Here is a 26,122-nt window from a genome sequence, read left to right as displayed (position 1 = left end):
TAAAATAACTGTGCTTTGTTGAAAGATAGAAGTTTTAAAGTCTCTGCAGTGGACAGGAAACCATAAAAAGCGACATGCCAGATTTATAAAGAACATTTGTAGAAAGCTTTACAGTTTAATCAGAAATCAGAAACACAAATTCCTTCAGGGGCCATCTGGTAATAAATGAATAAAAAGACGGGGTGATACACTGGTGATCTGGAGAGCTTTGAGGGGACACAGAAGTTCTCAGCTACAGCCGATTGTTGCCATGTGGTACTGGGGACCCACTTTGTAGATATCTGCTGGATTTCTGGATTTCTTTTCATTGTGGTAAAATACCTATAAGATAAAATTAAGCATTGTAAGCATTTTAAAGTGTACAATTCAGTGGCATTCTGTATATCCACCATGTTGTGCAACTATCACCTCTCTAGTTCCAGAATTTTTTCATCACCCCAGAAGGAGACCCCATGTACCCATTAGCAGTCATTCCCCATTCGTACCTCCCTTCCCGGCAACCACCAATCTATTTTCTGTCTCTCTGGATTTGCCTGGCCTAGAGATCTCATGTAAATGGAATCATACCATATTTGTCCTTTGGTGAGTAGCTCCTTTCACTTAGTGTGTTTTCTTTTTTTCTTTTTTTTTTATTAAATTTATTGGGGTGACAATTGTTAGTATCACTTAGTGTGTTTTCACCGTTCATCCACGTTGTGGCAAGCGTCAGGACTTCATTCTTGCTTAACAGATACACGCATTCAGCCGTTCATCAGTCGATACTTGGATTTCTGATGTATCTTCCTATTTTAAATTCAAATACATATTTTTAAAAGTTCTGTGTGGCCCCAAGCACATGTCTGCTGACCTGACCCCGACAGTGTGAGACGTCTATTTTAGGGCCTGCTGTTACATATTTTCCCCTGTCCTCCTCAGAATGATTCTCTCAGTGGACCTTCATTTTTCACATTAGTAACTTGTGGTTCAGAATGCTAACAAGACATGACTAGGAAACGGTCTGCAGTGCAATCTCCCACTCCATTACCCTCATAGCTTCTCTACCCAAAACCAAAACCTCTGGGCAAACTGCTGGGTTGTAGAGTGAGTGGGAATCAGAGTTCTAGTAGCTATGGCTGTGACCTTGAACTTCCTGCGATTCCGTTTCCCCACGTGTAAGATGACTGGTGTTGGGCTCGTTTATCTCCAATTCCCCAGGCTTGCTGACAGGGTCACTCTCACTTTCCCCAGCATCCATCTGGGTGTGAATTACCTCTGGTCAAGTCTGGTTAGCTGCCCCTGAACACAAACATGGAGACCTGAGTTGTCCTGATAACTGTGGGTTCCTCCACAGAGCTGTCCTGGGGCTGGACGGGGAAGAAACGACGTGCAGAGTCGTCCTTGTAGGCCGGCCAGTCCATTTTACCTGCGCCAGGGTCATTTGTGCGGTCGCGGCATCTGCTCTGAGACTGGGACTTAAGTCGGGAGGGCCTTGCATTTAAATCGTGGTTTTCCCACAAACCCAGCGCGGGCCCTTTATTGATGGCGAGGGCCACGATCTCCAGGGGCAAGCAGAGCCCCGGTTAAAATGCTGATCACTCTTGAACTTTCCCTGCCGAATGCTACTTAGTCAGCAAGGTCGCGAGTGGCACCTTTCCTCCGACCCCCGTTTTCCAAAGGATTCAGGAAAGGGAAGCGACGTCCTAGCTCGGGTGTCTGCACGGGGCAGAGGGCCAGCCAAGATCCGTGTTTCTCCACTGTGTCCAAGAGCACTCGCGTCCCGAATCGTCGCCTTCAACTCCGCGAAGTCGAGAGCCCCGCAGGAAACTTGCGTTACTGCACCGGCTGCCGCAAACCCGGGGCGGCGCACCGGCCGCCGGGCTGGCTCCCGAGGAACGCGCTCCCTCCGCGGCCGGCGCGTCCTCCCCGGGGGACCCCGCGGCACCTGCGGCCTCGGGGTGAGTGTCCGTGCGCTCGCCCGCCCGCTGCCCCCTCCGCGTGCCGGGTGCGGGTCGCCGGGCGCCCCCGGCCGCGTCCCCGGGGCGGGTGGCAGGCTCGCGGCGCAGCCAGGCGGCGCCCGGAGGCCGCACTGCTGGCGGCTGCGGCGGCGCTGCTCCCCCTGCTCGGAGCAGCTGCCGCCCGGCGCTTGCGCACTGGGCCCGGGCGCGCGGCGGCCCCGGCTTTGTGTGTGTGTGTGTATGTGTGTGTGTGTGCGCGCGTGTGTGTGAGTGTGTGTGTGTGTGTGTGTGTGAGCGTCTGTGTGTGTGAGTCTGTGTGTGTGAGTGAGCGGCGGGCGGGCGGGCGGGCGCGAGTGTGGCGGCCGCGGAGCGCGAGCAGGACCCGGCGGCGCGCTCGCAGCCTCTCTCTCCCCGCCAGAACCATGTCGGGCAGGTCGGTTCGAGCCGAGACCAGGAGCCGGGCCAAAGATGATATCAAGAGGGTCATGGCGGCTATTGAGAAAGTGCGCAAATGGTAAGCGGAGGCGCAGCTCGCCCCCCGGCGCCGCGGCCGCCCGACCCCGGACCACATACAAAAAGCCGGCGGGCGCAGCGTCCCGGCCGCCGCGGGCCCGGGAGTTGGAGAGGGCGGGCGGCGCGCGAGCCGGGTCACCTGCGCGACGCGGGGGCCGCGGCCGCTGCCCAGGTGCGCTCGCGCCTGTCGCCCACCTGGCGCGGCGGCGGTGGCAGCCTGGAGGCGGGGGCGCCCCGAGCCGGGCGGCTGAGCGGCGGGCAGTCCCCGCCGCGGCGCTCGGCTCCCGGGAAGGGGGGCTCGGGGCCGGCCCCAGAAGCCATTTCGTTTTGTGCAAGTCACATGAAAGCGGCTTCCCGCGCGCCGGGGCCGCGATGCCGGCGGCGGAGGGGAGAGCGCGAGCTCCATTGTGCGGCGCGGAGCGGGCCGCCGCGGTCTCCGTCTCCTCCCCGCGCGCCCCGGGCGGCGCAGCGCCGGCCCCCGCGCCCTTGCCCGCGCCGGGCCTCCCTCCCTCGCTCCCGCCCCAGCCGGCTCGCTCGCTCGCTCCCCGCCTCCCAGGCCCGGCGCCCTCGAGTCTGCGGAGTTTGCAGAGCGCGAGCCGTTTAAATTTAGCGCTTTGGGCTGCCTGGAGCGAGGGCTGTTGGCGGGGAAGCAAGATGGGGGCGAGCGCGAGGAGGGGCGCCGCGGGGACCAGGGCGCCGGGCGCCCCCTGCACCCGCTCCACCCGGCACCCGGGCGCGGGGCTCGGGCGAGCCAGTGTTTTTGCCCAGAAACTGGTCCTGGGCCGCGCGTCTGCCTTTCCCCAACCAGCAGCTCGTGTTTGTTTTGCGGAGGGAGCCGTTGTTTTTGTTCTCTGCACGGGGGGGGGGGGGGCGAAAGGGGGAGGGAGACTCCGGGTTGGCCGCGCGTGTTTCTCGAGCTCGAGCTAGTGTCCGGCGTGGCGTTATTGTAATTAATAGGACTGAATGTTTGCTCGGCCCCGGCGGGGTCTGACTCGGAGTCGCCCGAGGGCCAGGCCCGAGACGCAGCACATCGCCAGGTTGGGGCAGACTTGTTGAAAACTCCGAGCTCCCTGATTTCAACTTTATTATTATTTTTTTCCCACGGCTTCACCAGGGTCAGGGAGGGAGAGGAGCAGCCGCGACGTTCTGGAGTGTCAGTGCCGGCGGGCTTGTCCTGACCCTTTATTTAAAGCCTGAAAACTGGGCAGGCCCCCCGTGGAGGACTATGTTTATGTTTAGGGGTGTCATTTCTTGAGTAACGCCTTGGTCTCTAAATACCACAGGGGGCCAGGATCCAGTCTAGCCGTGTCACAAGTTAGTTGTCCTTTCTGAGTCAAACCCAACAAAAAAGGCAAGAGGAAAATCAATCAAGTCCACGTGCTCCCAGGCCTCCTATGGAAAGGGCTGCCTGCAGATGGCCGGATGCCCGGCCGAGGGCTGGGTTTGGCTCCAATGGGACAAAGAATTTTCAGAACCGTGAGAAGGGGAGACTTTCCAAAGTTGAAACCCAAGTCTTCCGTGCTGTGGGAGCTCCGCTAGTGCTCAGGGCACCCCAATTGGGACTGGACCCATTTAAAAATGGCAGAAACAGCTGCGGGCCAATACACACCGGAAAACAAGTCCACAGCCCCCTCTCCTGTGGGATTTCCAGAGAGAAGGCTGGAGTTGTCCCCTATCTTAGCGCCTTTGTAAAGAGAAAAACTGGTGTCTGGGCCTGAGTCCCTTCTATCACAGGCCTGGAGGTGAGAAAGAGGCTGGGGACAAGCTGCCTTTTTCTGTTCCAGGAGGCGTGGTGGGACCTTCTGCCCCAGGTTCCCAGCCAGGCAGCGGCTCCTGCACCCTGACAGCTGCTCCGGTAGGGCCTGCCTGCCAGCTGCTCTGCAGGGAGGGCAGATGGAACTATGGGGTTTTCCACCCTGTGGGCCCCAGAGCAGCCGGCCTGGAGGCTTTGGATGCTGCTGAGCCCACTGTAGGCCCAGCCTGTGTTTAGGGGAGGGGAGGAGAACTTATGTCCCTCCCTGCTTGTATTTTGGGGAACAACCTGTGAAGTCCTCTAAAGACCTCAGGCTTGGGATCTCAAGGCTGGACTGGGCTTCCAGGTAACTTCCTTGCTGTGACCTTGGGCAAACCATGGTACTTCTCCAACCATGGCAGCAAAGGGGTTCTGTGCTGCTTCCTTCCCCACTCCCCCACTAGAATAAGGTCGGGTCTCCAACAGCCCTTACCCCTGTACACTGGAGCAGTCATTAAATGTCTTCATTATAAGGTGGGCTCTGTAGAAACTTACATTTTGCTGATGTTTGCTTTTTTCCCTGCCTCTTTTAGGCAAAAACAAAACAAAACAAAAACTGCCTTATATCTTGGGTTTCTCCGGCCTCCAGAAGCCAAATCTCACCTTCACTGTGCTTTTAGAAGGGGTCTTCCAGTCAGTCCTCCAGACGTTGGGTTGTTTATTAACTGCGTGGCCACCAACCATGCAGTTCGCCGTTGGCTGGGATGCTGGGTTGCCAGATTTAGCAAATAAAATGACAGGACACCAAGTTAAATTTGAATTTTAGGTAAACAACAAAATAATTTTTAAAATGGGCGTTTTTGTTTTTGTTTTTTTAATATAAGTATGTCCCATGCAATATTTGGGACATGCTCATACTTAAAAAAAAAAAATTACTCATTGTTTATCTGAAATTCAAATTTATTTCAGCATCCTATGTTGTACCCAGAGGAGAAAGGAGGTGTCTGGCATGTCATTCAGCCTGGAAGCCGAGGGTGGTATTTCTCGCCAGCCCCAGTGACCCCCTGACAACCCTCTGCCAGCCCTACCCTTCCCCTACCTCTGGAAAGAGCCAGCAGCCCGCAGTAGCCACTGTGTCCACAGCTGCTGGCCGCTCCTCTTCTCCTTTCTGTCTGATGTCCCAGCAGGGCAGGCTGGTGAGTGTGAGGCAGCCAGAAGATGGCTGAAGGAAGGACAAAATGGTGGGCCCCTTTTTAGGAAACCGGCCAGGGTTAGGCGGGCCAGTGTGAGTGGAGAACTACAGGGTGGGAGACTCATTAGGTGGGAGGCAATGGCTTGAGCTGAGAAATAGGACTGGGCTGGGGGCCCCCAGGCCTTTGGTCTGAAAGGTCCCTCAGTGAGACTTTCCAAGGACTTCCCACCTGTCCCTGGGGTTGGGGGAGGTTTGTGCCTAGGGCCCCCCCTCAGTACCTTTGGGGGTACCCTCCTGCCAGGCACCGGGCAGCTCACGTGGGCCTGAGCCTAGTTAGGATAAGGCCAGCCATTGACCAGGCCTCCGGAGGTGTCAAGGACTAGCCCTGGGAAGTGGATACAAAGGAAGGGATGTAGGGCTCTCTTTGAGGGAGCCAGGTGACCCCAGGATGGTCTTGGCCTTGGACCTGGCCTTGGGAGACCGTTGGAAATTGGCCTTGGCCTGGAGAACCTGTGATGGGTGCTTGTAGTTGACAGGAGCCTGTGCTAAGGAGGAGCATTCGGAGCTCTGTCCCCACAGCTGGGACCTCACGTCCTCCTGCCATCCTGTAGTCCAGGTCTGATAGGGAAGAGAGTGATACTGAAGCCTGGCTGATTACCAGGGGCCATGGAAGCAGGAGGGCTTAGGGCAACGCCCAGGGGCAGCTTCCTGGCAAGGTTGGGGTGGGGCCTGGTGGTCGTGAATCCGGGCCCAGTGCCTACAGGTGGGGAGAGCTGGAGGATCTGAGGGGACCGCAGAGTCCCATCTGGCGACTGCCATTGCTCCTCTCTGGGGGCCTGTGGGCCCCTCGTGGTCAGATCATGTTTTTGAAGGTAGCCAGGAATCTAGATTTTTATACTGACTTTTTTTAAGTTTGGCAATTGATTCAAAATTTTAAAAGCACCATGCAGGCCAGACAAAAACATGTCTGTGGGCCACTTGTTTGCCAGACGCAAGGTAATAACTACCGCTTACTACCCTTGTGGGGGTTGGGGGCTTTGTGCCCTGGGTGATGGGTTTGGGGGCGGCTCTGGGAACTCAGCTGTTCCTCTAAGCCCATGTGGTGTTTCCCAGGACGCTGCCAAGCCGCCAGCTTGATGAGACGTTCTGAGCTCACGCGACACGTCTGTGAAATCCCTTCTCATCTTCCCTGGTGCTTGCTCAGTGACTTAACACCTGAGCTCTGGGGCCCTGTCTCTTCCTGGGTGGCTCTTGACCGAATGGCAGGCCTGAGATGGGCTCCTTGACACTCTACCCCCTGTCTGATAGCCCCTCAGTGTCCACACCTTGGAATGCAGCTGAAGCACGATGAGCGGGGGACTTGGGCCAAGGGTCTCCAGCTAGGACAAAGGGACGACCTGGTTGTATTGAGCTCATAACCTGCAGGCCCCGTAACCTCTCTGGGAAGCACCTGCGACTGCAAACATTCATCCTGACTCATGTGGCCGCAAACCCAGATGTGGTACTTTCTGAAAGGTGTCTTGTGTATTTGCAAGTCAATTGCTTTTTTTTTTTTTTTTAAACAATCAAACTGTGGATTTCCTGGTATACTGGGGCCCAGGGCAAGGAAGCCAGTCAAGGGCTTGTGAGTAGTAAGTGCCTTCGGTCACTTTTACAGGATTCAAGCAGTTTGCACGTTTGTCCAGCTTCTGTTCCCAGCACGCTCTGTGGAACCGATGCTTAGTTTTCACAGGAGACAGAATAGCATAAGGTGGGTGCTGGGCTCAGAGCCTGTGTCTAGTCCTGGTTCTGCCATTGACTAGCTGTGTGACCATGAACTAGTGGTATAATCTCTCTGGGCCTCCAATCTCCCCATCTATAAAGTGGGGTGATAGTAGTCCCCCTTACATAGGCCTGGTGGCAATCTCTGGGAGCGAAGGCGTGTAAATTAAGCACTTGGCACGAAGCCTGGCACACAATGGCTATTATGATTGTTGCTTTGTCTGAGACTGTTTCTTGGACTGCCTCTGTCCCTTCCTGGCACCTTCTGATTATTCAGAATGGAGGTAGGGAAAGACTGGGATTGTGGATTGTCCATCCTGCCTCCAGCACGAAGGAGGTGGGTGGGTGGTGACTTAGATACCTGCCTTTACTTGTTTCTTTCTGGGCTAAAAGAGGCAGGAATGAGGCGGGAGAGGCTGCTCCAAACAACAGTGCAGCAAGGAGGATCTGATGACTTCACCTCCCTGAGCCTCAGTTTCTTCATCCATCAAATGGGGAGGGTAACAATTCCTGCCACACAAGGTTATGGGAAGATTAGAGCAAGTGTGTACAATGCTTAGCACATAGAACACACTAGAAATGGGCATAATAATATATTATCATATATAAAAATAAAAGCAAGGTCCTACCTTCCTCTAGCAGGGAACATGTGGGACCCAAGCAGGCACAATTTTGGGAATAGAGGTGTCTGTGGTTTTGGTTAGGTGTTTTGGAGTGTGCTCGGGTGCCCAGAACCCCGTGTAGTGAAGGGGCACCAGGTGGCTGTAATACCAGCATGTCAGGGCTTCCCCATCCACAGAGGAGAGGACCCAAGGCTGAGATCAGGGCGGGGAGGCTGGAGGAAGTGCCAGGCAGCTCACGAAGAGAGGCATTCATGTCACGTGTAGTTCTGGGTTCTGGTGGAACCTTGTCACTAAAATTGCTGAGGCCTCCTGGCAGCTACACCACCTGTACCAGGCGTGGGTCTGGCCTTGACCTCCCACCTCTCCCAGGATGGCAGAGCCTGCTGCTTGGAGTGTAGACCCAAGAGCCAGCACTGCCCGGGGTTCAAATCCCAGCTCCCCCTACAGTGAGTTCTCCCTTAGCTCACGTGCCCTCAGTCCCAGTGTTTGGGGCAGAAAGTGACATGATCTGGCTTGTAGGCTACAGGGGGTCAAGGACAGAAGTTCTGGAGCTGTGACAATAATCTAGAAAAGGACAACGGCTTGGAGCATAATGGTGTGGAGGAGAGGGCGGTCATTTTTATCCTGAATGAAAACCAGTCACCCCTTTGCCTTCTCATGGCTTGTGACTTTCTCCTCATCCATAAACCTGCCTCTGGCAGCCACGGGCCCTGGACGCTGTTCCCCAGGAATTTAGGACAGGCTGGGGGCGGGGGCAGCCATGCAGACATGGGCTTCTCTGCTGCCCAGAAGGCTGGGGTGGCCCTGCTTGGGAGCGATGTGGGACAAGAGCTAGAGGACTCGGGGGCCAGGTTTCCCTCATCCAGATGAGTCACCCCAATGGCAGCCCTTCTCCCCCCAGGCTTATCGGTCCTTCCAGTCCCGGGGGGGACCTTAACACGCGTGGTGTCATGTACTCCTCACAGCCGCCCAGAGAGCTGGACGACTCTACATGGTCTAACAGAGGGGGACACTGAGGCTCAGACGGGTGAAGTGACTTGCCCAGGGTCCCCAGCTGACGAGCAGCAGAGCTGGGATTAGAACCTCATCTGTGGGACCTGGGGCTTGTCCTCTTAATCCCAAGCAGTCACTGCATCACAGCTGCCCCAAGGGAGTAGGGCTGGTGCCCCCACAGGGGTGAGCAGGGCCCTGCCCCCAAAGCCCCTGGTAACAGGCTCTTCCTCTTCCTCCGCAGGGAGAAGAAGTGGGTGACCGTGGGTGACACATCCCTGCGAATCTACAAGTGGGTCCCTGTGACAGAGCCAAAGGTTGACGATGTGAGTATTAGGGGCCTGCCCCCTGGGGTGGGCCATCCATCCATGTCCCTCCCACCAGGAGGACAGGGGCTTTGCCTGCCACCATGTTGGGACCCTGGACCCAGGGCTCCCTGGGAAGCAGAGGCACCCAGCTTAGGGATGGACAGACTGCCAGCCCTCCTCCCCACTCATGGTCCAGCCCCAGAGTTTGGTCCTCAGAGAGGTGGGGAGTGTCCCCTGTAGGTCATCTCTTCTGGGCTGAGAGCTCCACATTTTGCCAGCGGGGACACACCTTAGTGCAGAGGTGTCCCCTCCCCTGGGCCCTGGGCACCATGGTTTGGGGGACGCGTGTAGTGGTGCCCACAGATAGGCAGATCCTCTCCCGTCTTGAACACCTGACTATCTGCCTAGCATTACCTCATTTATTTCTCATACTGAGTGTGTGGAGTTGATCTCTAGCCTCTGTACACGTGAGGACACAGGCTCAGAGAGGTGAAGCCATTTCCCCAGAGTCACACAGCAAGTGTCAGGTCTGTCTGACTCTAAAGCACATGTCCTCTCCACTGTTGGAGAACCTTCTGGTGGTTGGAGCTGCTGGTGACAGGTGACCCCAGAGTAAGAGAGTTTGGTGTAGGAAGCATGGACCACTGTGGGGAGCTCCAGGAGAGATTGTGACTATGGCCACCGGAGGGCGCCCCAGGGGCTGTGCTTGAGCTTAAGGAGGGATTGATGGCAGCTCCCTGTGGCAGTTTTTCAGCTTTGTGGCTCCCAGGTCAGTTACTCCCAAAGGCTCCAGGTCAGCTACTCTCATTTCCAGGCAAAATCCAGAATGGCCCCCTCCAGGCCTTTGTATGGGCCGTTCCCCCACCTGGAATGCCTTTCCTATGCGTACACAGTTCTCTCCTCCAGGACAACAGGTCACACTGAGTCGCAAGGCCCCGTTTGCTCCTGGGGGTGACATGATTGTGATTGGTAGGTTTCTGGAGGGGGGGGCTAAGTAAAGGCGGGCTAAGCCTCCCTCCGCCGTCTTTGGTTACCTGTCTTGGGTCTCCAGGCAGGGCTGAGACTGCATTCTTGACCCTGTGGTTACATGCTTGCTCCTGCCTGGGTCGGTGCTGGGCTGAGAATGTGGCTGTTTGTAGTCCCTTCTGGTTCTGGCCTGGGCTCATGGAGCCACCAGGGCTGCCCTCCCCAGACGCCCTGAGACCTGGACCCTCACGGTACTGGGTGTCGGCCGTTCCCCAGGGAGAGCAGAGCATGGCCAGGCTCCTTGAAGGCAGCTCCTGGCTCTGGCCCTGTCTGTGCCTTGCACATCATTAGGTGGTGTAGAAACGCTGTTGCATTTCAGAAGACGTGGTCCCTGCTCTCAAGGAATTTATAATCTCATTGGGAGAAGACAATTATAGAATAGCACGAAACAGACATCGGAGAAGTGCCAAATGGATCCTGATCAAGGAGAAAACATAATACATGGGCTGTCGGCAAGTTCAGGCAGCCCCAGGCTGGGCCGAGGGCACTAGATTTGGAGTGGGACAGACCACCCCTGATGAACCTGTGATGTTGGACAGGTGACCCCCACCTCCATGGGCCTTAGTTCCCTTTTCCGTGCCATGAAGCAGTAGAATGCAGGTCCCGGGGGTTCTGCAACAGAGCAGAGGTGAGCTATGTCGCACGGAGAGAACATAGCCCAGCGCAGCTACAGAGGTGGTGCTCAAGAAATGCTGGTTTGCTGTGATTTCTGAGGTGGGACGTAGAAGACGCCACTTCCCCACCCCCGCTCCCTCTAGGGTGACGGGTCTCCCAACTGGCTGAACATCTGGTATCCTGGGACTCTTGAAGAAATGCAGGTTCCTGGGCCCCGCCCCAGACAGCTGAATCCAAATCTCAGATGGTTTTGTCCAGGAATCTGCATTGTGGGGGATAGATAGCTTTTTAAAAAAATAACACCCAATTATGACACGGTTACACCTTTTTTTTTTCCTTTAGAACTCTGGAAAATTTTGTTCTTTTACATAGGTAAAATGTGTTACGAAATTCAAACATTACTTTAAAAACTTTCTTTAAACAGAGACAATTCACCTGCCATAAAATTCACTCTTTTAACGTGTACAAGTCAGTGTTAGTATATTCACAGAGTTTTGTAACCATCACTGCTGTAATTCTAGAACTTTCTCATCATTCCGAAAAGAAAACTTAGCAGTTCCTCCCTACAACCCAAGATCCTGGAAACCACCAATCTACATTCTGCTTTTCTAGGTTTACTTATTCTTCAAATGTTAGCTTTTTATTTATTTATTTATTTTTTTACTGTATACCATTTTATAAATCTGCTTTCCATCCCTGCGCACGCCGTCTCCCCCTCACCCGACCCCATCCAGCTCCTTTCCTTGGAGGCACCCAGTGTTTATTCTTCCACAGAGAGCAAGTGCCTGCAAACATGTAAATACACGTTTGTCCTTTCTGTTACCATTAATGGCGGCATGCCATTCTGCACCTTTTATACATACATCTTGGAGAAATTGAAATGTGTTTAATGTTGACATTTTTGTAGATCATTCCCCATTATTAAAGGAAGGGCTGCCTTATTCTCCGTAATTGTTACATCACATTACATCGAATGAATGAACCATAATTTATTTAATGAGTCTCTTACCGGTGGACACAGGTCGTTTCTAACATGACTCTATTCCAGTTGTAAAAAATAGAACCACGTGCAAAACTTCTCCCTCCCTCTTCCCTTGGTCTTCCACTGCGGTGCTGGAGAAAGGCAGCCCTGGGGCTTAAACAGCGTGGGAATGTGTGACTCCGTTTTTCCATGGCTCACCTGGCATCACTGTACCAGCTCTGGGCCCGTGACCATGGCCTTTTCCCCAGATGCTCTCCCTGAAGGAGGAGGAGACTCCCGCCAATCAGGGTGTTTGCAGGCCTGCAGGTGCTGGCCCTACAAACGCCGTGGGTTTATCTGCAGCCCCAGAGGCCTACCTCCGTTGAGCTCTTTGATGAGACCCCTAATGGGATGTGTTCAGATGAAGCCCAAGGAGTCCAAGGAGAGCACTCCAGGGACTTGGGGGCTCCAACAGCAGTCTGTGGAATAAAATATTCCTACCACCCCCCAGGGTCTTGCTCCTGTGTGCATACATGTGATTTGGTAACTCGTTTTCTGCTCCATTTTCTCCTCCAGAAAAACAAGAACAAGAAAAAGAGCAAAGATGAGAAGTGTGGCTCAGAGGTGACCACGCCGGAGAACAGCTCGTCCCCGGGGATGATGGACATGCATGGTGAGCTCCCCCCGCCCCATGTGCTCGGCCCTCTCCCGCCAGGCCCCTGGGCCGAGCAGAGCACTCAGTTGTGTTTTGTTTCAGCAGCAGGTTTGTTCACATTCCAGGTGAGGGGTAGGAGGGCTGGGCAGGAGCAGGAGGCCTCTGTGCCAAGGAGAAGGCTCCGTGGAGGAGAAGGAACTGCTCTTCCCAGCCCGACAAGCCAAGAAACATAAAAGGAGACCTTCTTCTCACCCAGGGACAAAAATCTCACAGATGTTCTGTCAGCCCTGGGTGTCCAGTAGGTTTTTGGGGCACACATTTCTCTGTGTCCCTCCTAGGCCTGACATACCCTATAAATGACTCTATATTCCATTTTCAAATTTTGCTTTGGCTGCTGGGAAGCTCCAACCTGGATTTCTGATGTCACCTTAATCCCTCTGGGACTTGAGTTCCACAGCGCCAGCCTCACCTCCTTTGCTGTCTTATTTCAAAAGTTGTAACCGGTGTCCCACCGATCAAATCCAGGCCGGGGGCGTGCTTCAGCCATTCTGCAGTTGTCTTGACGTTACTGGTGTTTATTTTTCTTTTTTACCTTTTTATCTGAGAGGAAGGCCCAGACCCTAAGTGTATGGCTGCATGAAGTGTTGACAGACAATGCACACCCAGGTCACACTAGCCCAGGTGTCCCCTACTGGTTGTCCCCACGCCTCCGAGGAAAACCACCACCTGACTTCTGACCTTGGAGACTTAAATGTGAAGTCTCTAAAACATTGACTTTCTGATACTTATAAATCAGGAAATCTGCTTTTCTGCCATCCTTGGAGAAATCCGAACCTGTAATCCCGGGCACTCGTTCCCTCTTGGGGCCGCAACCTGCCCGGGCAGGAGCACTGAGCCTTAGGGAGGGCGCGGCCTCTCCAGGCCCATCTGGCTCACCTCCTTCTGTCACCTGCCTGGCCTGCTGGTATAAGAGCTTGCAGCACTTGCCTCTTTCCATCTCTTAATCCCAAGTTCACTGTTTCGTACTTTTGACCACTCTAAGCCTTTGGCACGAGGTGGTATTAAGATAAATGAGTAAGTACATCCAGAAAGAATTGTGGTTTGATTGAGTTCTAACCCTCCAGACCCAGAGCTGTCTGGTACTGGGGAGGCTGACTCGTCTGGAGAATAGTCACAGGTTCTGAGGACAGAGTCTTGCTTGTTGCTGAAAGAAACACAGAAGGGAAGAGAGGGGAGGAGAAAGCACAGGGATTTGGCAGACAGCGCGTGGAGAAAGCCTCCCGCTGGCCGAACAATCATAGCTGGGATGCGTTTCCTTTTTGGAAGCAGGGGATTTGGGCTGGGACATAATACCTGTCTCCTTGGCACCGGCTAGTGCCCCCGCTCTCTAGGGGTCAAGAAGACTCCAGGCCTGGCTCAGGGTTTTGGTTGAAGCACAGAATTACAGGTGGGGCCTTTTAGGTCAGAGCTCCTACCGACCTGGGTTCAAGCCTGACTCTCCTCGGGTCTCCCCTCAGCTGCACGATGCCAGACTAGTTACTTAACTTGTCGCCTTTGGGTTTGTCTGTTTTAATCTGTCAAATGGGGGTGGTAACGCCCACTTTATAAGATCATTGTGAGTATTTTTACCCCCTCCGTCCCCCCCCCCAGCCGTTGTTTTCAGTCTAGTTGTGTAGGACACAGCTTTCTGGCCCATGCTGGTGTTATGAGCCTTGCGCTCCCCCCCGCTGAGGCAGTCGGTCGCCGGTTGTCAGTTGGCCATTCACAGCAGCTCACGGCAGCTCTCGGGCTGCCGGCCACTCATGGTGGCACACGGTAGCCCGCGGCAGCACTCAGCAGTCCATGGCAGCTCACAGCAGCTCATGCCAACCTCTGGCTGCTCCCAGCTCCAGGGAGAGCGGTTGTTCAGAGTCTTAGCTGTAGAGGGCGCAGCTCACTGGCCCACGTGGGAATTGAACCGGTGACCTCGGCGTTAGGGGCACGGCACTCCAACCACCTGAGCCACCAGGCTGGGGCCCATTGTATTAAATAAGTATTAAATAAGATAATTTTTTAAAGCCTTAGCATGCTGGTAGCTAACATTTAAGAAGCCATCACAACGTGCCAAGCGTTTTGCTAAGCCTGCTTCATGCATTACCCATTGTTCAGATGAGGAAAGTAAGGCTCCGAGAATGCTGTAACTTGCCTAGAGTCAGAAATGCCCGTGTTGGCATGCAACGTCCTTTGGAGGCAGAATCTAAGTTTGTGGCCACTAGAAAAATCTAGACTAGCATTCTAGAAAAAATCTAGAATGCTGAACACACCAGGAGCCATGCTCACCTTCTCAGTGTCATTTCCATTTTAGTACCTGTGCAGCCAAGACCGAGCCCAACCACAGAGTATGTCAGTGAAAGTTCAGGGCAAGATGCGGGGGCCCGGCTGGATTTGCCTGGCAGGCTCTGCGTGGGAGGATGGGATAGGAGGAGGTGAAGTGAGGGCCTCTGCATCCAGCTCTGTAGTCTCCAGGATCCAACTGAGGTTAGCCCCCGTATCAGGGTCATGCTGTCACTGGGCCACCAGGCTTGGCTTGGGCAGCTAACTTGCTAAACATTAGTGCTTATTGTCACTCATTAACATAATCTCACGCTGGGACCCATGTGTCCAGCCTCTCTGCCTTCCATGCTTCCTACACACATGCATGCGTATCCTGGCATAGAAAGGAGGTTTAGATTTTCTCAAAAGGTAAATCAGGAGAGTACATTTTTTTTCTTTTTTTAAGTCCCAGAATTCACTCCTAACTAACCCCCGGAGTACGCTTAAGATGCAATTTACCCAGCTGGGGCTGCGTGACTGCCTGGCGCTTCCTCGTCAGGTTGAGGTGGAAGAAAAACTGGGGGTTCGGAGTTGGGAAGACCGGCCTGAGCAAGGGACTCTGCCACTCTGAGCCTCAGTTTCCCTCTCTGTAAAGTGAGGGTGATAACAGCACCTACCTGGTAGGTTGTTGAGAGCATTAAAAAAGGTGACTAAATGCTCCTCCCTTCCCTTCCCTTCCCCTCTTCTTCCCTCCACTCCCCTCCCCACAAAAATGTCCTTGGTCTCAGGTGTACAGCATGGCCCAGAAAAGCAGCGTAAGTTTATAGTATTATTTTTGAAATTTGCTACTTGAGTATCCACAGTTTAAGATGACTGTCTGTGCCCAAGAAAGGGGGTCCAAAGTAAGGGGGTATGTGCCCTGGGACCCCAGTTCTGTCTCCAGCTTAACTAATGCAATTGCCCAATTAACTTTATTTCCTTTTTTCTTTTCATTATGAAAAATTTCATAAGAGAGACCAGTAGAATGAATACTATGGTGAACCACCCCATATACCTACCACCTAGATTTCCAGTCACATCATGCCATATTTGCCTGATCTATTTATTAACTGTGTTGTTTTTAAATTGAATTACAATTTACGTATGAAAAATGCACGTCTCTTGAGTATAAAGTTCAGGAAATTCTGACAATTGTGTGGAGCCTGTGCCAGAGCATTTTAAAATAAAATTTCCTACATCACGATATTTAAGTCTGTATCAAAACACTTAAGCAGCATTACTAATAAATGACATTTCTGTATAACCACTGTACCATTGTCACTCCGAGCAAAATTAACAAGTCTTCAATATCTTTTAAACTCCAAACTATGTTCAAATTCACCAATTGTCCCAAAACGTCTCTGACAGCTGGCATGTTCAAAATAGGATCCAAATCATTTTCTCACATCATGTTTAACTGTTAGTTCTCTTCATTTTCTTTCATCTACAATAATCTTCCCTACTTCTCCTTTTAAAAAATTTTTTTAATGGTATTGACTTGAAGAACCTGGGTCAGTTGTCCTGTGGAATCAGGACAACTGTGGAATCCTGTGGAATCACTTTGTGCTGTGAACTTGTTCTTCTCTCCCTTTTATTTTGTGTCAAGTGGAAGTTTGATCTGGAGGCTCGATGAGATCAGACGAAACCTCTTGGCAGTGCTGCCTCGGGACGTGCTTTGGCCTTTGTATCACTTCAGAGCCAAGTACACAAGATGTCTGGGTTCCTCACCCAGAAGGAGACCTCAAATGGCCCCCCCAAAAGTCACACTGTGCCAGGCCACTGTGTGTGGCTGGCTGCCTCCAAACACAGAGCTGTCCTCAGGGGCCCCTGTGGGGGCAGGCCAGGCCCAACTCCCAGAACCCTTTGCCGCACAGGTCACAGGTCGTGAGGGCCAGCGCTAAATGTGTCAGTCCAGAAGTTCCAGAGGAGGAAGTATCTCCTTTCCTGGGAGACTGTCCTGCTGCAGGCACAGAGGCGTGGACAGGCCGAGGCTTCAACCCGGTTTTTTCTCAGCAGCTGCACGATTTCACCTGTTGTTCTGTTCCCCACACAGATGATAACAGCAACCAGAGCTCCATAGCAGACGCCTCCCCCATCAAGCAGGAGAACAGCAGCAACTCAAGCCCTGCTCCAGAGCCCAACTCATCTGTGCCCGGCGATGGCTCCGACACCAAGGCTGATGAGGCGCAGGCCGAGGGAAAGGAGCTCCCTGGGGCTGAAGGTATGTGCCCTTGGAGCGCTGGGTTCAGAGGTGCTTCTCTCCATCCAGCCTTCAGTTAGGCAGGCAGTTGACAGGTCTCTAAGGAGGCCCTTCCATGTGCTGGCCCCAGGAAGGTAAGGGCAGAAGAAAGGTAACACCTGGAGTTCGTATTCTTGGTGGGGGGTGGGGTGCAATTTAAAAATCACACGATTTAGTATTTGGAAAATAAGTGTTGTGGAGAATTATAAAGTAAGAAAACGGAATCAGGAGTCTTGCCACATTATAGGGTCAGGGAAAGCCTCATTGTGCAAATGAGGCTCAAATGAGGCGAGGGAGCAAGCACGTGGATAACTGGGAGAAGCGCATTGTGGGCAGAGGGAACCCGTGCAAGGGCCTTGAGGTGGGAACGTGCTCAGTGTGGCTTGGGGAGAGGGGGTGAGGGGCTCAGACAGTGAGATGAGGTTGGAGAGGAGGCAGGCCTCCAGTGTGGGGGGCTCGTAAGGCCATGTAGCAGACGCCGACTTCTGTGCTGAGTGAGATGAGAGCCAGTGGGAATTTGCGTGTTGTGACCTGAAGGATCACTTGGGTTGCTGTGATTGAGAACAAATCATGGGGCGCCAGGATAGAGGCAGGAGACCAGAGCGGGGCTAGTGCAGTCATTCCGGTGGGAGGGCATGGCGGCTGCACCATAGTGGGAGTGGAGGGCGCCGTAAGAAGCGGTCTGATTAAAAAAAAAAAAAAAAAAAAGCGGTCTGATTGTGGACCACGTGTGTGTGTGTGTGTGTACACGTGTATATGCTCATTTATTTTGAGGTCTCTGGACTTCCACTAAATGAAAATTGTCAAATATATATGGTCCCTGACTTACAATGGTTTGACTTAATGATTTTTCAACTTTAGGACGGTAAGAAAGCCATATATATGCATTCAATACAAACCGTATTCTGAATTTTGGTCTTTTGCCGCGCTAGTGATACGTGGTGGTCTGCTTCTCTCGTGATGCTGGACAGTGAGCCGCAGCTCCCAGCCTGCCATGCAGTCACAGGCTGTGGACACAGGAAGAGCTGGTCACATTTAGGCGGACTCTTCCCGGCCGTGTGGCCCTGAGCGGCAGCATCTCCTCCTACCCACCTTCCTGTTTCCTTGTTTATGAAATGAGATAAAGAAAAGTTGCCTCTTGGCAGGTCACTGCAAGGGGTAAGTGAGGCAGGAAAGTCAGTGACATGCTCGGCTGAGCCTGGCGCGTAGGAAGGGCCTGGTGAGCTGTGGGGGGGTTGGGGGGTGACCCAGTGGTGCTGGGGGCAGGGGCCCTGCAGGACCAGGTGTGGGCCACGTCCTGCTTTCTTTCCGGCGGTGGCCTTGTTTCTCCCATGTTTGGGGTCTGTGTCTCCTTTGTCCTAAAGGGCCAGTTCAAGCTCAGCGGCAGGAATCCATATCTCAGTTTAGTGCTTCCTTCCATAACTGCCACATTTTGGTAACCACCAGCCCCATGCACCAACACCCCACAAGCTTCACCGCTCTAGGTGGGGACCACACCAGGGTCCTCTTCCGGCCACTGCAGCTCACTCGGCCTGCACAGTTGCCCAGCATTGCTCAGGCAGGACCACCACAGAGGGCCAGGCCCACCTGCCCACTGCCAGGGGCCACCTGAGCTCCTGTGGGAAGGACACGGAGACAGACCCCTCCCACACAGCTTTCCCAAGTGGGCGCACGCTGCCTGCCTGCCTGTGGGACAGGGTGGATTGGTCACCAGCTGTTGACCTTGCTTTGAACTTGTTTACTGCTGAGTGAGTTCAGGGAATGACATAATGTTCAAACTCCCTGGACTAAATTTAGGCCCCAGGAAAATAATTTCCCCTGGGTGAGTTCCAGTACTGTTCTGCTAAGAGAATCAGGCCGCTGCGTGGAGCCCTTGAACACTCCGTGAGCTCCAGGGCCACTGAGCGTCAGGTGGGGCAAGGAGGCAGCGTGATTCTCCAGGTGATCTCCAGCCACCTTCGTGATTTCTACGCCTGCATCTGGGGCCCCACCTGCCACGCCACTCTGCAGAACACGCTGTGTAGCGCAGGAAGGGAACTGTGGTCAGAGAGAAGGAGGACAATCACAATCGAAAATGTTTGTTAAAGCAAACACATGAAATAGACTGAGACATTAAGGTGGAGTTTTAAAAATTGAGATAAAATTCACATAATACAAAAGTAACCAGGTTAAAATACACAAGCCAGTGGCATTTAGGACAGACAATTCACAATGTTGTATAATCACCACTTCTGTCTAGTTCCAGAACATTTCCATCACCCCAGTGGAAATCCTGTCCCCATTAGCTATCACTCCCTTTCCCTCCCCCAGCCCCTGGCACCTACCACTCTGCTTTCTGTCTCTGTGGATTTGCCCTTTCTGGACATTTCCTATAAATGGAATCACGTACTGTGTGGCCTTTTGTGTCTGGCTGATTTCACTCACCATCATGTCTTTGAGGTTCATCCACACTGTGATGTGTCAATGCTTCATTCCTTTTGATGGCTGCATAACATTCCATCGTGGGCACAGACTGCGTTCTGTTTATCCCTGCATCTGTTCATTTACATTTGGGCTGTTTCCATCTTTTGGCCATAGTAAGCAGTGCTGCTCTGAACATTTGTGTGCCAGTATTGGAGGACTTACTTTCAGTTCTTTTAGGTCTATACCTTGGAGTGGAGTTGCTAGGTCGTGCGGTAATTCTGTGTTTAACTTTTTGAGGAATTGCCATTAACATGGGTTTTAAATGTAAAACTAAAAATGTCAAAGAAATGTCAGGTTTATGGGGAGTTTGGTTCTGTGCCGTATGTAATCCCTCCTTTACTCCCACTTGGGGTTATTTTGCTGCTTGGGTCCTTTTCCTGTCATTCCACTTAATCGTCACAGGGACTCGTCAGGGTGACTGTTGTCAGCCTTGATTTTTACGGGGATGGGGGATCTGAGACTGAGAGCCCGGGTCCCATAGAAAACAAATGACCGAGGCAGTATTTGAACCCAGGTCTGTCTGTAAACCCCATGTCTTCCCAGACACCAGCTTGTAGGTGGAGCCCAGCCCTAGTGAGGATGGAACCCTGACTCTCCCTATGGCAGCAGGATACCCCAGCTCAGACCCTGGCAGAATGTCAGGTCTCCGGGCACTGCACACAAGAGATCAGTTTGGGGAGTGAGAGGTCCCCAAACTCTCACTGGTTTGGGGAGTGAGAGAATGTTAAGAGCAGCTCACCTGGGCCGGAGGTGATGGGCTAGGAGGCCAGCCCCTTGGGAGGAGGGTTGTGCAGCCCTTGCCTGCCCTGCTTCCCAGCCCTCTGATCTCCTCCCGACTCAGGCTCTGGAGTGCTGCTGACTTTTTCCCAGTTCTCTATATTGCTTGCTTGCTTTAAAATTTAAGCCTGGATTTTTTTCCCCCCTTTGTCACTCTTCTGCCTCTGTAATCCCAGAAAGTAAGGCATTCTTGAGTATTTTAGTGCACTTTTAGAAAATCAGGGTGACAGATGTTGTTGGGGCCCTGGGTTCCAGAATAGTGGGGCCCCGGGTGGGATGTCACTGCTTGTTCCATGAGTGCTCTGGTTCTGTGCCCTAAAAAAGCTGCAGGTACGACTACAGGTTCCTCTTCTTCCAAAGCCACACCACCTCATACAACCTGCTATGCCCTGCACATTCCTTCTGCTAAAGGAATGTGGGGGCCGGGGTTGGGGGGAGCAGGGAGATGAAACAGGATTCACTAAATAAGTGATTGTTTGATAGAATGCCATGCAGCCATTTTGTATGCTCTTGTATTTAGAGAATTTGTAAAGACATGAACAAGTCTTCCAAAATACTGTGTGATCCCCATTTGGGGAGAGAGGAGAATTATGTGCGTGTAAGGGGAAAACATCTGGAAAGATGGGACTAAATCCTCTATAATGTTAGTGGGATGGTAGCTGTGGGTGGCGTGAGATAATTGGCGATTTTAACTTACTTGTTTCTGTATGTTTTGTTTCTTGCAATGATCTGTCATTGTTCTGACGGTCAGAAAAATACCCATATTGTTAAGAGCAATGTTTACAAGGGGGCAGTTACCTCTGCGGTTCCCCAATGGAGGAGAATGCAGGCTTTGTGATGAAGAGGGAGGAGTCTGCAGCCATGATGGTTGGAACGCGCTGTGTCCACCAGAGGGAGCCGGGTGCACGCGGCACAGAGCCTGTGGCATCTTTTTGGATGCCCTCTAGGGGCAGTTGGCAGATAATGGGGTGTGCAGGAAAGAGTTGGAGGCCACAGGGCCAGCGCATGGCCTGGCTGCTTAAATTGACATCATTGAAAAATAAGTAAGAAGTTTCCCAAGCCCCCCAGCTCATTGCAGCCCTGACAGACCGCCTGGCCACAAAACTACCCAGTTCCAGGTATTTTTAGTAATTGGTCCATCTGGCCCTGCATCTCACGTGTCTGAAAACAGCTTCTGTCGTCTTCTTCTCCCTCAGATGCCTCTGACGAGCAGAATTCACAGTCATCACTGGAAAACGCGATGAACAGTTCAGAAAAGGTCGAGCGGCAGCCATCTGGAGACACGGGTCTAGCTGCAGAGACGTCCTCAATCTCTCAGGTACCTCGATCGAGGTCTCAGAGGGGCAGCCAGATCAGCCAAGAGCCCGTTGGGGTGTCGGGGGTACGTTGAAAGGTGTTTTGTAATTTTGTTTTGTTGTTTTCTCGTTAGACAGTTAGAACTTTTGTGTATTCATTGAGTAAGATTCGTGAGCGGCCTTCTGTGTCCCGTCCTGGGCGCTGGGGTATGATGAAGGATAGGACCTGGGCCCGGCCCTTGGGATGGGTGGAGGAAGACGAAGGTTCTTTTTTTCCTAGCCTCAGCTTTGTAACTTTGTTTATTTGTGTCCATAAAAGCGTTGCCTGCTCTCAGTGACCCAAAGTCAACTTCCTTTAGAGCTAGGAAGATAAGTCTTCAGAATCCTCAAGGCTGGATGGAATAGTCTTTGGATATATTTTGCAACTGACTGTACTCCCCCCGCTTGGACCCCTTTCTGGGTCATCACCATTTGTCAGAATCTGGTCTGAATCAAATAGTGCAGAAGCAGGTGGCCCAGTGGATAGGAACAGAAGTCCCGGGTTCAAATCCCAGGTCTGTCACTTGGCATGCACCGAGCTGCAGTGTCTCCAGCAGCCCAAATGGGATGTCAGGGCTGTCTTGGGGCCAGAGTGTGGTAAGATGAGAGAAGGTGGGTAACATGCTTACAGCAGAGCTGGACACAGGAGATCCTCGGTGTTGCCACGGCCACCATGAAGACTGATTGTCAACCCTCTATGCTCATCCGAGAGGAATGGGGTCTCAGAGTTATCAAAATGTCAACTAAAAAATCTGTTTCCTCTTTGCTGAGTAGTTTCCGGTACCTTGAGAGAAGTTGACAGTAAGAAGCAGCAGAAAGAAAGGAGAGGGCAGCATGCAGCAAAACTTGGTCTGCACGTTATGGAGCCTTGAACCAGGCCTTCCCCAGGGGACGTGCCTCTCAGACTTTGGCATCTCTATACCTTTGCCTCTGCACCTTCCCTTCATTCTATGGAACACTCTCCAAATGCCCAGAGCCACAGAGGGAGGGTTGATGGAAGATGTGTTCGCAGGGGCAGGAAGTTTGTCAAAAGGGAACTGGCTAAATGAATCTGGGGTCGTGTATAAAACAGTCTCGTATGCAGCCGTTAGAAGGGGTACGGTTGACTTAGGTAGGATAAAGAATGAAGAAATATTCTCGCACTGTGAAATGAGAAAAGCAAGTACAGAGCCTCAAGCATAACATGAGCCCATTTGATTAAAAATAAAAATCAAAGCCTCATGTATAGTTTGTAAAACCAACGTGTGAGCTGGGGTCTCATGGCCTTTTGAACTCAGTGGAGGAAAGCTCAACTTGAAACTTAGATCCATACCCCTGGGGGCATCTAGTGCTTCCCCCCTGACATCTGGAAAAGTCTAGGGGTCTTCCATTCTAACTCCACTCCCATTCCAGGGGGCGCAGACCTGAAATTGGGCCCCCTCCACTGCTTTCACACACACAGAGGCGCCCACACTCACCTGCAGAGCTGCCAGGTCTGTGAGCAAGATGGAGGGTGCATTGCAGTAAAGCAAACAGCTTGACATTGAAGCCCGGCCATTCCTGCTTGTCTGTCTGGCCAAGCCCACGTGTCTCTTCTCTCTTTCATTTCACCTCCCCCACCTTCTGCCTCCTGCTCTCTCTGTCCTTTCCAGGTTCCATTCCCAAGCTCACACATTTTCACCCCCCCCACTCTCCCATCCAAGTGGTCTGCAGAACCCTGGGACCTTCTGAGCAAGACCCACCTTCCTCAGAAGGGACCATGCAGGGTCAAATATATGGTGATGGAAGGAGAACTGACTCTGGGTGGTGAACACACAATGGGATTTATAGATGATATAATACAGAATTGTACACCTGAAATCTATGTAAATTTACTAACAATTGTCACTGCAATAAATCTAATTAAAAAAAAAAAAAAAAAAAAAAGAAGGGACCATGCAGCCCACTGGCTCCTGTTACATCTGGATTGAACTTTGATCGCTTTCATAGTAAGAAAAGGAGAGAGGAAAGACAGCAGCCTCTTCTTGTCTCCATGCCATACGTGCTCTCAGGGTCGGCTACAAGAAACTCAAGGCCCCAGCGTCTCTAACATTAATCAGGCACCCACTGTGTACCAGGGACTATGCCAGATACAGAGACCCAGGGGGAACCAGCAGCCACAGTGGATTACAGAGCCGCAGTATGTGCCGTGGGAGAACCAGCACAGAGTGATGCGAACAAGCCTGACAGCAGTGGGGTGTTCTTCCAGAATAGTGGAGGCGGAGAGGCATGGGCTGGGGGCGGGACTACGAAGGACAGGCATTAGGGCTGGGAGGGCATGCTTTCTAGGCAGAGGGAACCAAAGGTGTACAGGCCTGGAGACAGGCGCGAGCCTGAGGACAGAGGAGAGGCCAGGGCGGCTGGAGCCTAGCTGGTGAGACAAGGCACAAAGGGACAATGGGCGAGGTCCCGGGCCTTCCCAGCCTGGTAAGGAGTTGGGATGTTGTTGTGAAGTCAATGGGAAAGCCTCGGTGGGTTTTAGATTCTATGTATGATTTCTATTCGGAGGAGACCGCCTAGGCTATGTTGGAGGCTGTGTAGGAAGGCGGGAGAGCAAGCAGCTGTGTCATCCGGGCCAGAGGTGGTGGCAAGTGAGGGGCAGACGGGGCGCTAGGCAGAGCGCGAGCAGGGTGGGCTGGGGGCTTTGGAGACGGAGCTGAAGGGACTTGCTGTTAGGTTCGGCGTGGGAGTGTGGAGAGAAAGGGAGGCCTCCCAGGCGCCGTCCATTTTTATCCCAGTCAGATGGAGGCATCCCTGATGGACGTGGGAGCGCCGGCTAGGGTGAGTAAAGGCAAGAGTGGGTCTTGGGTGACAGGTCAGGATGGCGACGCCAGAGATGATTGAGTGGCACAGTCCAGGCAGAGGTGGGTGAGCGAGTGTTTGACCTTTCTTTGAGTCAAGTGACTTCTTGGGAATTTGGTGACCTCTTCGGACCCTCTCCCCAGAATAACATACGTGTGCACATTCAACGACTGCCGAGCGTTCGCCCCAGGCCAGCCACCAGTGCTGGGCCCTGGAGGAGCACTTGTCAGCATGGCAAGGTTGGTCGAGGGCTTTGAACTTAGAGAGAAAAACTTGAACCTTGTGTGTAAATAATGACCCTGGCAGTTAATTACAGATTGGAGGATGGCTAATAGGACAGTCTCTCCAGTCTGTGCAGGGTGAAGGGGAGAGAGTGATTCGAGGCACAGAGGGAAGACCTGGAGGGAATCCAGTGTGACAGGGATAGGCAGGGCCCAGGTGACGTGGCGTTTGGGGGAGTTGGAGGAGTTTGGGTTTGAAGTTCTCCGCGGGTCCATGAACCTCCTAAAGTCCACACTCAGTTGGCCTTGGGGTCCTGCCCTCAATCCCGTCCTGGGCTCCCCTTCAACCTCACAGCTTGTTGACCTGTGACCTTTTCTCCCTCTTTCCCCAAGGACTTGGAAGGAGGGCCGCCCTCTAAAAAGATGAAACTGGAGGCTTCGCAACAAAACTCTGAAGAGATGTAGACACTAGGTCCCGTCTCCGGACCACATTTCACGGGAGATCCGTCAGCAGGCTTAATTCTACAACAGCTTCCCCCGAGCGAGCCCTCGGGTTAGAACTACTAACTTTCCAAGTTTACCAAGTGCAAATCCAAGAAAACCTAGAATGGCATGACTTCTCAGACACTGAAGAACTTGCTGCTGTGAAGCAAAACACTCGAATCTTGAAGTGACTGTCCTTGTGGAGGCGGGTCGACAGCTCAGGAGTGTCTGCACACTGTCTCTGCAGCCGAGCTCACATTTGCGTTGCTGCTGTATTGTCCCCCCCCCCACTTCTCTATTTAACGATATAAGCTATTTGAGGGTGGTACCCATCAGGAATTTGCTTTTTGTCGGGGCTTTTCACTGTTCCACCGATTCCTCCTGCTTTCTTTTTTTGTGCCTTGTGCCCTTGAGGTGACCTCTGGCATGTTTTCCCGGTTGTTTTGCATCTCCCTTTGCAAAGTGTCCTCTTGGCTTTATTGAGGCGGCATTGCCATTGCTCCGGCCCTCACATCTCGCTCCTCCCTGCCCTGGGACTTCAATGGGAACAGAGCAGGCAGGGAGGAAAAGAGCCAGAGGTTGCAGAAGAGCAGAACCTCCTCAGATCCCTGATTTTTAGGTGTGGGGTGCTTGGGCACTCCCTGGGCCTTTGCCTGGGGGGTGGGAGGGACAGCACCAGCGTCTAGGGTCCGAGGAGTCTCCGATGTTGGCACTGTCCCCAAGCGCTGGCCACTCAATATGCTCTTACTTCTTCGGGGCGTCTGAGCCTGGTGTTTCTGAGCAGCCCAGACGGACATGCAGAGCCCTTAGATTGTTCTGGCACTTCCACCCTCTGCCCCCACCAAATGGCTTTCTCCCATTCCCCCCAAGATGAAATGGCTTCTGTGGCTGACTGCACGATTGTCTCTTTAAGACGATAAAAGGGCTGAGGAGGCTGGGAGCAGAGGCAGGAATAGCTGGTGCTGAACTTTCATAGGACTGGATGTCGCTTGGATTTCAAATCCACAGTAACCTGCTACCCTCTGCCTCCCCAGGTCCCCCGGCCCCACCCCGGGGGACACAAGATCGCAGTTTGGGAAATCCGCTGGCTTCTGCAGAATGTTCCTGACTCTCTGAGCCAACTGTTGGATCTCGTCTCATTGCC

The 26,122-nt window shown here is 52.9% G+C and overlaps 1 protein-coding gene and 1 long non-coding RNA gene across 4 annotated transcripts; one reads left to right on the top strand and one right to left on the bottom strand.

The window, feature by feature from the left end:
* Positions 1–2,101, bottom strand: LOC308492173. Its single transcript, XR_013992471.1, has 3 exons — positions 1,250–2,101; positions 568–783; positions 1–321 (listed from the first exon to the last, which is right to left on the bottom strand). It is a non-coding gene; the product is annotated as an uncharacterized lncRNA (long non-coding RNA).
* On the top strand, positions 1,835–25,870 carry BCL7A (BAF chromatin remodeling complex subunit BCL7A). 3 transcript variants are annotated; one of them, XM_081036802.1, is made up of 7 exons: positions 1,835–1,934; positions 2,353–2,448; positions 8,990–9,071; positions 12,232–12,328; positions 16,695–16,862; positions 21,317–21,501; positions 24,889–25,870. In XM_081036802.1, the coding sequence occupies exons 2-7, from the start codon at positions 2,357–2,359 to the stop codon at positions 24,958–24,960; spliced, it is 696 nt and encodes a 231-aa protein (XP_080892928.1). In that variant the 5' UTR covers positions 1,835–1,934; positions 2,353–2,356; the 3' UTR covers positions 24,961–25,870. The 3 variants fall into 3 exon arrangements, with proteins under 3 accessions (XP_080892928.1, XP_080892927.1, XP_080892926.1); XM_081036801.1 differs by having other exon boundaries at positions 1,845–1,934; positions 21,317–21,438; XM_081036800.1 differs by lacking the exon at positions 1,835–1,934 and having other exon boundaries at positions 2,135–2,448; positions 21,317–21,438.
* Positions 25,871–26,122: the final 252 nt, after the last annotated feature.

Source organism: Rhinolophus hipposideros (genome assembly GCF_964194185.1).
Source record: "Rhinolophus hipposideros genome assembly, chromosome: 24".
Taxonomy (NCBI): domain Eukaryota; kingdom Metazoa; phylum Chordata; class Mammalia; order Chiroptera; family Rhinolophidae; genus Rhinolophus; species Rhinolophus hipposideros.
The sequence above is the reverse complement of the archived record's forward strand: the minus strand, read 5'-3'. Positions and strand labels throughout refer to the sequence as shown.